Source organism: Protopterus annectens, chromosome 6.part1, assembly GCF_019279795.1.
Source record: "Protopterus annectens isolate FY-2018-M chromosome 6.part1, PAN1.0, whole genome shotgun sequence".
NCBI classification, from domain to species: domain Eukaryota; kingdom Metazoa; phylum Chordata; order Ceratodontiformes; family Protopteridae; genus Protopterus; species Protopterus annectens.
The window spans coordinates 273,816,728-273,830,800 of NC_056738.1; the positions used below are offsets into that span (position 1 = coordinate 273,816,728).

Below are 14,073 nucleotides of genomic sequence, written 5' to 3' on the forward strand. Positions count from 1 at the left end.
TGCTGTACCAGAGTACTGACAGATATGTTGTCCATTTGAAGAGTAATGGTTCCTAGTGGAAGAGAGCTCTGAAGGGCCTGCAATGCTAGTAGCACCGCTCTCATCTCCAAGAAATTTATATGCAAAATGGTCTCTTCTGGGGAACACATGCCTCAACAGTCCATCCGAAGTAATGCCCCCCACCCCACCCCAACTGGGAGGCATACATAGTCAGCGTGGCATTCGATGGCAGGATAAAAGAAAGCCCTTGACAAATCTCTTCAGAGCATTCACCACAGTAGGGATTTTCTGCAAACCTGAAAATTTTATTGGATGTCAAAGGAAGTCGATGAAAAGCCCATCGCACTGTTAAGAGTCCACTGAAAAATTCTTATATGAAGACAAGCAGTGGGTATTAAAGTTACTGCGCAACCATCGACCCTACGGCTTTGAGTACCATTTTTACTGGGGGAGACTGAGGAAAACAAACCTGTCTGACATGCAATTTCATAGTAAGAACTCAGTTTTGAGGCAGAAGAGCTAAGCACTTGACTGTATCTAGATAAGCCCCTATAAACTCCCAAGAAGTTGTTGTTGCGACTTGGCCAGATTTATCATAATTGCCAGAGAGTGAGATATTTGGAGTAAGTCGTCCCTGTCTGTTTCCAGAAAATTCCTGGTCAGTGCAGTAAGGAGCCAGTTTTCCATGTTAAGAAACACCCTGAATCCATCAGTCTTAGGTGAGCTGCTACTACTGCCATGCATTTGGTGAACACCTGGGGGCTGTGGTGAGACCAAAGGGCAGGACTCTGAACTGACAATGACTGGCTTCCAGCCAGAAGAAGTGTAGGTATCAACAGTGCCTGCTCATTTTGACGTGACAGTACATGCTGAAGATTGATAAAGGACATCCAGTCCTCCTTCCGCAGTAGAGGCAGAATGGACTTAACCATGACCTCCTGGAATTTGGAATTCTTTACAAAATGGTTCAGATAGCTGAAATCCAAAATAGGTCTCAGGTCCTCCATTTTCTTTAGCACCAAAAAGAACCTTGAGTAAATTTAGGATTCTGTTTGGTTTTGGTGGACCTCTTGGATGACTTTTGTCCAGCAGCTTTTGAATTTCAAACTGCTAACTCCCACTGTTTGGGTGGAACACCGGGGAGACATTTCCCTTGTCTTCAGGGAACTTGTAAAAAGGGAAGGAAATATCTTCTGGATATGATCTTTTGCACTCATGAATCTTTTGTGATGGCTACCCAGGCTTTTAGGTGCAAGGACAGGTGCCCACAACTGCTTCCAGATAGGAACACTTGGACAACTTCGAAGCACGGAAAGGATCTGTCCAAGAAGGAATCATGTGACCCTTGACTCTGTGGACCCCCTGTGCTGCATGGGCGGCATCTTCTATTGCAACTATTCCTCCCTCTGCCTCTGGGAGAAAAAAATGTCACGTGACTCTTGGAAAGGTCCTTGAGATTTTCAAAGCCACAGCTTTTTACCACCACACTTGTTCTTCGAAAAGTATATCTGCAGGGTAGAAACACAGATGCCAATAGCAGATGAGGTCTTTCCATACCTCTCACTGCAGGAAAGTCTCTCTTTAACCATTGGTCCAAATAAAGAAGATCCATGAAAAGGAGCACTGATGAATGACGCCTTGAAGGGCTCCACAAAATTGCACAACCACATCCAGGCAGGTTCCCTAATGGTTATGCCTGAACTGGCCACCTGTGAGGAACCTTCAGCTGTGTGTGAGTAACTTCATGGACATGTTAGAAATGGACTGCAGGGTGGCTAATCATGAGGTAAACCACTTCTGTTCCTCTTCGGACATGGATCCAGGGGTAGAGTTAGCAAGTTCCTTAACCAAGTTCCTCTGTAACCTCATGAAATGTGCCATGTAACTCAGCAACTATAAGGCAAAGGTCGCTGATGCATACACTCACTTCCAAATTTGTTCAATGCCCTAGACACCCTATTATGGGATGGGCAGTGGAGCTCTGTTCAGCCAGATACTTTTTAGTGACTGCAGCAACAGCCGTGGTATCTACAGGGATTCCTTTGGCCCAGTGCTGTCCGTCGGGAGGAGCACTCAAAATCATGCCTGGATGTTTGGGGATTGGTTCTAAGTCCAGTTCCTTCCATGCTCTGTGGGAGACAAGGTTGCAAGTGGGGTAAACCAAGACATAGATGGTTCAGACTCAGAGGCTTCCAAAAATACCGATTCCTCCTGGGTAGGCATTTGGGAAGACCACCCACCTTTCTGGCACAGGATCTCAAAGATGTCTTCAAACGAGACATCTTCAGATGGAGATATAGGGACCCTTCCCTTTCATCAAAATCAGTGTCTTCCATGAGGGATTGTGCCTCCTCTTGCATGATCTCCTCTGTGGAACCTCCTCAGGGGGATATTCTGGGGAGGTGTCGGAAGTGGGAGTTCCCAGAGGAGAACTGCTTGGAAGCTTATCTAGGCTGGCTGCTCCTGAGGTGTAGGATGAAAAGACTCAGACACAGAATCTGAAAAGGGAGCAGGAAATGGATCCAAAGAAGCAAGAGTTGAAACTACTCTGTGTTTTGAGAAAACCTTCTCCACTGCTTTGAAGGCAGTGGGACCAGGGGAGGCCAAGGACAATCTTCCAAGAGCTGACACTTCGGAGCAGGCAATCCAAGGGCCTCCCTAACCCTCCGTTCAGAGGGAGGAGTCACAGCCAAGCTGTCTAACACCAAAGCTCTGGAGGGAAGCGATGGCTCCAAAATCTTCAGAGTTGTGGTAACCCCTCTGATCAGACACCTACGTTTCAGCTTAGAAAGAAACAGATGGTGGCCTGGACCACTTTTTGGGGCATCTCTTGAATCTTGGAGTACAGAGCCAAGGAGATCTGATAACAGCAGACATCAGATCCAAAGACTTCAGGTCTGAGTTCATAGAAACTTCTTGGAAGGCTCAGAAGAAGGTGCTCCTTAGATTTTTGAAAGGGGGTTTCAGCCCCTGAGAAAGAAGTACATGCAGAAGTAGCAGAGGCTATTAGAAGATAGAAGGCCTTTCAGAATTAACTTATTCCTTCTGTCGGGGATGGCCCTAGTGTTTAAGGCCACACAAACAAAGCAGGATGGCCCTAGTGTTAAAGGGTGCACAAATGAAGCAGTATTTGTCCCAAGTGTACCAGGCTCAGACAATACATGTACTCCCTTTGGGCATCAGAGTTGGAGATCTTATGCCCACAGGAAGTGCATTTTTTGAAACCAGTAGGCTTATTAGCCATACTACAAAAAAGATAAACACAGTATCTACACAAAGGGACAACATTTTTTATATATAAAGAGAAAAAGAAGAGGAAAGGCATCAATATCAACAATGGCATGTGGAGAAATACCTTAAGACAAGGTAAAGGAAGAAAACTAACAATGATAGTTAAGGTTTACCCACAAAATGGTAACAAAAGGGTTTAGATACATTTTGAAGATGGTACAGGAGATACTATAATTATTATAGAAGGAAAAGAGAAAAAAAAGAAAAAAATATCTATTACTCAGTAACCACCACAAAAGAAGCTCACGCAGTCGCAATCCTTCCCAATCCTGAAGAGTGGCAAACAAGATTTGGGGGTGATTCAGCAGTCAGGGGATTTGTGGGTAAAGGGGGAGCTCGAGAGTTGGATCCTAGAATCTAAAGAAAGTGGAAGAGTCAGATCAGAGGGTCGGACACGAACCCATTCATTGCGGAACAAATGAAAATGACATCAGATCGAATATTACCTCACTGAATGCCGATACTGTTATTAGATTTCCACTTTCTAGTTAAAGTTTTCTTAGCCATTGTCATCATATTTTAGTGCCTGTTCATTTTTTTTTTTAATTTATCGGAACATAGAAACATACATGACTTAGTAATAGTCACTACCTTTCCAAGTAACTTTCCCAACAGTCTCTACAAATCCAATTACATGGATTAAGCCTTTGGCAGGACTAAAAGATATGATCCCATGTCCCACAAGCCCCTGTATTACAGCTTAAATAAGGTGGCTCTGCCAGCAACTATATCCTTCACAATCTCAATGGAGTTGAAGCATTTTTGCGTTAAAACATCCAAGTAAATAATCTGGATTTCTTGGATTTAGTGGCATATCAAGCATAAGCATCCCCACCTTTTAGTGTCAGTTTCTTCACCAAAACTTTTGACCTCAATTTATTTCATCTTGTACACTGCCTTAGAATCCTGTATCACACCATTCTAAATGCACTGCTTACTAACCTCTTGGTCAGTTGCTCCATCCATAATGATACCATAACAGGCTGTATCCTCCCACTTAGATCTAGAATTACTGCAGTACTCTTCATCTCTTTAAATTCCAATCTTAAGGAGTTATTTAAACCATCTCCTGTTCAATTTGTTTCCAAGTGTGTCATATATTGCCATGTCTCAGTTGTTCCCAGTATTAGTCTGTTACTTTATTTTTTTATTTTATTTATTGTTACTTCATGGACTTCCACAACCTCAAACCCTCCTTTCATTAAGCACCGAATTCACATTACTATTAACCAACTGCTAAAAGCATATCTGTCCACAGTTTTAAACCATTATAACTCAGTAGCTGTTTCAAGGTTCTCATGGCTTGCTTAAGTTCATATGGGAACTTGCCTCTTTTCCCAAAATATGGTCATAAAAAGACTCTCATTCTTCTCTGTTGCTCCCCATTAAACCACTAAAACAGGGTTGCATCAGGTAATAGAAGCAACACAAAAGGTTCAGCATTAGTATTTCTTTACCGACTTTCAAGCTTATCATTTTCCTTCTTTTAAAGAAGCCCCAAAAATATTGGAACCTAGATTTAAGGTGGCTACAGCAGCAAGGTGAATTTGTACAAAACAGCTTAGGCTTGTATTAAAATCAGAGAAAAGTAATGCAAGACTACCAAAACCTTTTGTAGGTAACCTAAAACAGGAAAACATGTCTAATTACTCCTGTACATTTCCCAGTGTTGACCTTCTTGGCAGAAGTGAGATAGTGAGCCACAATAGGTAGGTATAATAAGTTCTGGGCTATTACTAGACCAGGAGTAACCATGCAGTTAAATGAAGGAAGTCAAGATCTCTGCCTGACTGGCAAGCCAACAAAATTCTGGATTGATTCAAATATTGAGGCTTTTAAAAAAAATGAGGCCATAGTAGAGGGAAAGTAAAGCGGTGCAAGTAAACTCATAACAGTAGAAGCTCAAAGGATCACTGCTGTAGAAGCCTAAGCTATATGGGTTATATCCTCTCAAGGATATAACAGCAGACCAGCTTCCCAAGCTTCAGGGCACCTTCCACACCCCCAAACAGTTAGCTCAAGATGGGCTGTCTAAAAAGGCAGGTTTGGGCACCAAGCCCTTCAGGGTTTCACACCAATATAGAGAGGGAGGGTGAGCCCCGAGAGGACATAGCTAGGAGTAACAATACATGAACATCCATGCCTTGACACAAGATCACACCAAAAGCCAAGGGGGGGTGGAGGGAGTGGCTATAGCAGCAGTGATCATCCGAACATCTACAGTTATGGTAAGTTTACTTACACAACTGTACTATGTTCATCATATTGATCACTGCTGCAGTAGCCTAAGCTATATGGCTAGATTACCATAGCTTACCACAGTCGGGAGGTGAAGGAGAAGGGACAATGAGTCCCTGAGGAATGGCCCTAGCACAGCCTGATCTAGACCTAGAGAAGGAATCAAGCTTGTAGTGCTCTATAAAAGTACATACGGAGGAAAGTTGCTGTTTCTTGAATACTTCTAGATTCCATCCCTTTCCAAAGAGAGAGATGAAGCTAGAACCTTGATAGAGTGAGCCTTGATCCTGCTTAGAATAGTTTTGGGTTCAAAAGCAAGGACAAGGCAAGCTCCCCTTGTGGACCATTTCAAACCTAGCTGATTTCCCTTGGTAAGAATCAAACCGTGTATGTCTTGTCTGTGAGGTAAGCACCTTAACCACTATGCCAACCACCAACCGGAGAATAACAAAATGTAATAGCCTGAGGGAACCATTTTGAGATAGTCTGCTTTAACACAGTCTGTCCCTACTCATCAGAAGAAATGAACTGATCTGAAAGATTTTGTTCCGTCAGGATAGCACCCAAGTTGCCTGTGGACATCCAAGGTATGGAGTATCACGTCTCCTTCACTGTTCAGGAAAGAAAACAGAGAGATGGATAGTTTGACAAAGTAAACTGAGATACCACTTTAGTTCTCAAAGAAACCCTGTCCCCATGAAAAACAAGACTGACTGGCAAGCTCTTATGGTGAGTCAACCAGATACTCTTCTTACAGAGGAAAGAGCAAATCAGCAAAACATTTTTCCATGTTAAGAACTTCAAGTCAGCCAGATGAGCTGGTACAAATGGAACAAATGTTAGCTTCTCTAATAAAAAAATTAAAGTTTCCCAGGCAGGAACCACCGGTTTTCTTGGAGATCTCTTATGCAAAAATCCTTTCAAAAACATTTTGAAATGAGAATGTAGTTAAAGAGGGGAGGGTTCACGGCAGACAATTTTGCTAGCTAATTCCTCAGAGAGGAGGCAAATAGTTCTGCTTGAAGAACTCCCCATATACGGATCTAATCTTGGAAGGCTACATCTAGTTTCCATTCATGAAGGTCTGTCTTTGTCCTGCTCAGCTTGTCTGTCACACAGTTTTGCTCTGATGGAATGTAGAATGTCTGTAATTTGAGATTGTGCTGTAAAGCTATATCCCAAGCAAACACAACTAGTTTGAATGGGGGGGTGGGGTAAGATCCAGTTCCCCCTTGCTTGTGGATGTAACACATCACTGTGGTATTGTAAACAACTTTAAGAGGTCCTGGGGACCAAATTTGATTCACAGAGCCGAGTGCCTCGGTAAGAGCAAGCATTACTCTTATATTTATGTGCTTGCATAAATATAAGAGAGATGCTTATATTTATGTGCTTGCATCTAGTCCTTGTTGTCCCAGATACCGTGCACTTTTACCCCCCCCCAACACTGCTCCCCAAGCAAAGTCTGACGCATCTACAGTGACCAACTGCTTTGAAGCAGAAGAGAAGGGGAGACTTGGATTTAGGGATGTCTCCACCAAGTGATTTCTCTTTTGAAAAATCCCAGAACTGGAGTTTGATAATGGGTATTGATGCTGGGACCAAAGACTTCAGATAACATTGTATATTTTTGTGTGGAGTCTTTACAGGGGTATCATGAGAATCATATATGCTACGAGACCCAGAATCCTGAGGTTTGTCTTTGCAGATAGTGAAGTCTCAGTTGAAAACTTGAAACAGATCTAGGTATAAATCAATTTTCCAGTGGAAGAAAAGCTCTTTGTAACATGAGGTCTAGCAGGCATTCCAGGAACATAATCCTCTCTGCAGGAGTCAAAGACTTTTTTTTTTTTTATTGCATTTTTGATTAAAATAAACTTGGGGAATATAGATGGATTGCAAACTGGCTCAAGGACAGAACCCACATGGTTAGAATTGCTGGAGCCATGTCAGACTCCAAACCAGTTACAAGTGGTGTCCCACAAGGCTCAGTCCTGGGACCTCTCTTGTTCGGTATATATTTCTCGGAGGTACAGGCCAACACGGAAGGACTGTGGCTGACCAAGTTCGCAGATGACTGCAAACTGGGCGCCATAATCGACTCTCCAGCCGACACAAGCATCCTCCAAAAGGGCCTCATAGAAACAGACAACTGGTGCCAGAGCCATGGCCTCAAGCTAAATGTCAAAAAGTGCATAGTCATCCCCTTTGGCAAAAACAAAGTGCCCACAAATTACCACATAGGTGGTAATCCATTAAGTACAGAAGAAGTAATTAGGAACCTGGGGACCCAAGTTGATAGCAATCTCTGATTTGACAACCATGTGGCCAAAGTGGTTAGAAAAACATTTTATATAGCCCACCTAATCATGAAGGGATTCACATCTAGATCAGGGGAGGTCATCGTGCCTCTTTACTCATCCCTCATCAGGCCCATAATGGAGTACAATGCCCCTTTTGGGATGTGCCTTACCAGACACCTGCAGCAACTGGAAAGACCCCAAAACTACCTCACCAAGAGGATCACAGGGCTCAAACAGATGCCATATGCTGCCCGGTTAAAGAAACTCCAGCTCTACTCAGTGGCATACCGCCTGTTCAGAGGCGATCTGTGCCTGACGTATAAAGCCATGTCCAACCCGGAATGAATGGACATGCTCCACCTCAGAAAATCCAAATTCCATCGAGCTACGCACACGAGAGACTTGAACCTCAGCACTGAAATAAATAGGACATGCTGGAGGGACAGATTCATAACCCAGAGGCTCCCTTCACTCTGGAATAAAATCCCAGTCCAGGTTAGGCAGAGTCCCTCATGGACTCTCTTCAAGAGGAATCTTGATGAGTGGATGGGAGATCGTAGGTTTACCCCGGGTATCACTTCTGTGTCACTGTTAGACAGAGGCACAGTACACTAACCTCAAAAAAGGGCATAGCAAAATTAATTTAAAATGGGTGGCGAAAGCCAAACACATTCTGGCTAGGCTTATAAATGCCCTAGGGCAGATAGCCTAGTATGAACCTATAACAATTATCTAATATAAAAGGAAAATAGGAAAAAAAATATACGTACGGAGTCCACAATAAGAAATGACAATTCATCAACCATTAATATATTTCTAATAATTCATTAAGCTTTTGCCAAGACAAAAGTTTGTGTGTACGATTTGAAGTTCTATTATATAATGTCTGCATTTCCATATTACATACACTTCAAATGAATTTTGAATGTTCTTTTTGAATCACAACACTTCTGTAAGAGATCTCAGCCAAGTGAGAGATTCCTAACAGTTTGAAAAAAGCTCAGCAAAATGTAAGGAAGTAGTCTAAATATGGAAACACGTAGATACCCTTTAGCCTGCTATAGGCTAAAACTAGAACTAGACAATCTGTGAACACTCTTAGATCAGTGGATAGTCCAAAGGGTAAGGCAGAGAACTTGAGAATATGATCCAGACACACAAAACCTTAAATGCATGAAATCTGGATCAACAGGGATGTGATAAACATCTTTTAATCTAGTATTACCATAAAACTTAAATAAGTAAAAGAAGGGGTACCAGACTGTGAAGTGACAGAATTTTCAACTTGGGCACTATCACAAATTGGTTTAGGAAAGAAAGACCCAGAATTATTCTCCAGGCATATTCTTTCTTTGGCACCAGAAATATCCTTGAATAAAATCCTTTCCCAAACTGGGAAATAATCTATTACTATTTGAGACGTGTTTTACAACAGGGAGAGATACAGAAATTTGGTCTGATGAATGAGAAATAACTCCTGTAAGGGAGAAATTTCTTCCCACTGCCACATGTAACCTTCGTGAATGATCTCCGGAACTCATCTGTCTGACGCTTTCTGTTGCCAGAGAAAGAAATGGGGAATCAGACTTCTTGGAAGAGATAAGGGACTGTCAAGGTGGGACATGGTCCCATATACAGTCATTCTGACTTGGTTTGACTGTGTTTCCTTTTGAATGGTTCTTTTGGAACCTTCTTGCCATTGTTTTTTTTTTTAAACATCTACTTACCAGCATTTTGCTGAGAATGTTTGTTTCCTCCCAAAATTGGGCAAGGGGTTAGAGAAGCCCTTGGAAGAGAGAGTTTCTGAAACAGCTTACCCCCTCATCACCTTTTTCATACCCTTTGCAGCAGAAAGTCCAATAACTCCCTATCCAAAAGAGAATTTAAAATCTCATTTTTGACATCTGCTGGGAGGTTTTGAGATCACAGCCAGGAAAAACCTCCTGAATGAGGGCTAGCCAAGGATCCAAGTAGAGAGACATCTGGCTTCAGACTACCTCTGAAATGGAACTGCCAAGCAAAACTTCACAAATTATAGCGGTGTTCCCACAACGGAGGACAACAGTAGGATATCCCTGAGGATTTTATCTTTGGCATTGCATTCAATCATTCTGGAAGCTTCCGTGGCCATTGTTGGTTCCTCTCAGATGTAGCTGTTGACTATGGCAGTATAATGGACATTCCTTCTGCATCCTTGCAAAAAGGTGCCGAGAAAGGCTAAAATTTAATTTCAACAGCTGAAAGTCTTCCTCCTACAGTCTGTCCTTTACTGCTAATAGTGGACCATGATGACAGGGCATGGCAAAATAATGTCTGAATAAATGGATTACCTGAAAGGGTAGAATGAAAGAACGGGGAGGGTTTTATCAACAAACAGCCCTCAGTCTGGGTGGAATAACTAAGGAAGAAATACTAACAGAAAGAACCCAGAGGACATCCTAGAACCCAAGCATGAGTCAGTTAAAGGAAAACTCCACCTTCTCCTAATGTTTAGGCTGCTTTTCTCCCTACAATACGATTCCAGTACTATGTAAATACCTCAAGCCTGCTTATACTTAAAAAAAAAACTCTCTTTTCCTCACTTTGGTATCAAAGGAAGGGAAAGATCACCCACCTTTTTTAAGCTCTACTTCTCACATAAGTTGCAGAGGAATCTGTCTACACTTGCTTGACATACTACAAACACAAAGACATTTGTAGGCAGGAGCTCATGCTGCTACAAACAAAAAAAGAGAGGTGTGAAACTATTTTCCACTGTTTTTATTGCAGAAAGGAAGAGAACTTACACCGATTTACAGCTGCTTCCAATATAGCCATGCCTTTCATTGCAAAACAAAGCAACTGGATCAGTCAGTGGGTCAAAGGCAGTTTTCCCTTCATTTGCCAAAATTACATAAGCAGTATCACAGAACTGAAATGCTAAGCTTTAAGTAGTATATACAACAAACATTTAAAGATGAATTAAATGCAGTATCGAAGATGTCTGACATTTAGAGAAAAGTCAGAAAATATTTTTCTTGTAATTCTTGTAAAGTATCAGCACATTTACCAAAGTGTGTGTGTGTGTGTGTGTGTGGGGGGGGGGGGTGTCCATTCATCTTGGACTACAAAAATACACTTTAAACAAAAGCCTGCAATTTAGCAACTGTTTTGGTTGCAGCTGTATAATTCCTTGGTATACTATAAAACAAGCCCTGAAACACACACACACAAATGACAGCCATTCAAGAAATAAAAAAGCAGGCTTGTTACAGACAGTATACAAGATGACAGTGACCGGCACTGATCCCATTATATGTCAAATGGAATGGGAATACACCACTGCTTCCTTATGTCTAGTACAACTCATATAAATCAGATTTGAAATGGATTATGGGAAAGAGAAAGGCTTAAAGTAAAATAAGATCACTCTGATATGTCAAAACCCATTGACAGCCATTTTGCAGAAAACATTAAAATTATATAGGGAGCAGAGTGACTTTAAGGTGTTAAAATAACTCAGAAAACAAAGATAGAGTGAAAAAATATATTTTTTTAGTTCTAAGGTGGAGTTTTCCTTTAATGTGCATTTTAAATTGCATAAGCTCATGGACACAGTACTTTCTGCTCTGTGGGCACCCAGCAAAAAAAGCCATCTTAATCAGGATCCAAGACTTCTGTACAGCAGAACTATTCCTTGTCCACTAAGAATGAACAGTTTCTATTGATAAGCCTACATAAACAACATGGCTTAGGATGCAGGATGTCTCATTCCACTCTGTAAAAAATATGGTTAAGAAGTGATATACACATTTTCCAAACTAGAGAAGAAATGTTAAGAGCCATCCATGCAGAAAAAAGTAGGGAGTGGTCCTGGAGTGCTCAGCCCACAGCAACAGGGAATATCAACTAAAGGGGTGAAGGAAGCCAGGAAGATGTACATGCAAAAAGTACCAGAAAACAAAAGTAACCAGGGTTCAGCTTTATTCCATTTTTCGAGAGACACGAGGTAATACAGGAGAGGCTGATACCCATTAGGGGGGCAACAACAGATGTAACAGCCAGAGGCTGATGCAATGCAGGATTATTAAACCTGAACATGGCTCATTAAGCAAGTATTTGCTCTGAAATGTTAACGTTGCTTGTGTCTACTGCTCAAATGGTCAGTGGATACTGCGATGGTCCCCCCTCCCCCCAACACACCCATCAAAAAATAATCAACTGTGTACCCTCTTTACATAGAATAGTTAAGCTGTTGGGAGAGAAATCCAGCACCTTGGCTGAACAAAATACTCATGCTCTAGAGATATCTCAGGTACTGTTAAACTTGTAACTCATATCTAGAGCTCGAGCTTTGTTGAACAATGCTAGAATTGTAACGTATTACACAAATGGTGGTACTTGTATGACTGTTCTTGACATAGGGCTTTGCAAAAAAGCAGTGTTATGGAGGTGGAGGGGCAACTCCTACTAGAATATAGGTTACAGTTAAAAGTTCTGGCATCAGACAGCTAGAGGCCACCCTAACTAGTTGTTCTTACGCTATTTTTTTTTTCTTAAGCCAACTTGGCGAACACACAGGGAAAGGGGGGTGCTCTATTGTTAAGTGATTGTGATACAAAGAATGCAGAAGCATTAATTCAGAATGAGGGAAAAGCCAATATGGAAAGAAAACAGCACTTCTCCTTGCAGCAAGGTGCACATGCTGTGTGAACTACTGCACTGTGCACCTGCAACTTTACTTGCAACATATGCACATCTTTCCCCTCTTCACTTCTTCTTTTGGTCCATCTGTTGCCATGGCAAGGGAGTGGCAGCAATAACCCTTGAGGCCAGCCCCTTATTAGTTCAAGAGAACTTTGTGACGCTATAGCCTCTGTTTAGCCCACACATTCCTGGCCTTCTCCCACCAGTATAGCTCAGACTCAGTACCACATGAAGAAATCTCCTACAGTCCCTGCACTTCGTAACCCCCCCACTGCTGCCATACTGATCTTTCTTGCTACAATGCAAGACTAAAGCTTCTGTCTCCTGCAGAATGATTAGGTTCTCTTGCCTTCTCTTACCCTACTAACTCATTTTTCCCTACCTACTAATAAACCCAACTTTCCTTGCCATTTTCTATCTTCCCATTAACATTTTCCCCATACCTACTCCCAGTTTTTCCTTTACCACCAATGACTACATTTTATCTCCTCAACCATTATGTTTTTACATGTGAACATACATAGATGTATACACATATATAAATATATACACAAAATTGTATGTGTGCGTAACATTCTTATATTGTCTTGTGTGTGCACACACTACATTCATTGTCGACAACTGGAATCTTAAATGCTATACTTTAGTAAATGCTTTTTTTTATATATATATATTTTTTTAATATACACAATTTTCCTTCTAAGCTACATTTACTGCTCTGATCAACATTTTTACTAGAACAAAATACTTTATTTTAGAAAACATTTTTATTATTTTTTCTGGAACTTTTGTAATTTTTTTCCAGAAGCTTTTCTCGGACAACCTCTGCTGAAAAGAAGAAAAAAATGGCCACAGCCAAACTATGTCCATTAATAAATGTAAATGACTAAAATAATATTTTGTTTCAAATCTAATTTAAACACACTTTACTGAAACTATGTTATTACCTTTACTGTCATTTCCAAGTGCTTCCACATAGTTCTGCTCACTTAACACCTCCTCAGCTCCTCCTTCAAGGTTTAGATCTTTCTTGTATTTTTTAATATTGACCAAGGTTTGAACAGCATCCTTTCCTGCTTTTACACCTGCAGAGAAAAAACAGTAAAAACAATACACACGCATCTGCAAACTGTTAAGATTACCAAAAGCTCTATTCCAAAGTATTTCGGAAGCAAGTCTAGACAAAGTAAAAAGGGAAACTGGCTCTTCTCACTGTTCACACAAAAAGTTTTGGAGAACATTGTGGTGTGGTAGAATGAAAAACGGAATGCTTTCTGGACTGCTGTGTAATAAACGTAAAACAATCCCAAGCAACAAAATGAATACAATTACAACATTCTGTTCTTGATAGTCAAATTTAGTTTTTTTTTTTTTTTTTTTGCTAATCACGTACATCTTTTCCTATACATTTATAAACAAGCAAGATCAGTACCATTTCGTGAGACCCACCAACACTCCAAGAAGCCTGTGGAGAAAAAACAATCATGACATGGCAAAAAAGATGGGTAGCATCACATATCACTTCAACCAGGCACAAATCATAATCAAGCACCAC

The 14,073-nt window shown here is 41.2% G+C and overlaps 1 protein-coding gene across 1 annotated transcript in view; it reads right to left on the bottom strand.

Annotated features, from left to right (window-relative positions):
- ORC2 (origin recognition complex subunit 2) overlaps positions 1 to 14,073 on the bottom strand; it is an 829,308-nt gene that overhangs the window by 765,986 nt on the left and 49,249 nt on the right. Inside the window, exon 3 of the mRNA XM_044075702.1 lies at positions 13,466 to 13,603. Within this exon, the coding sequence (XP_043931637.1) occupies positions 13,466 to 13,603 (138 nt within the window). The remainder of the gene's footprint in view (positions 1 to 13,465; positions 13,604 to 14,073) is intronic.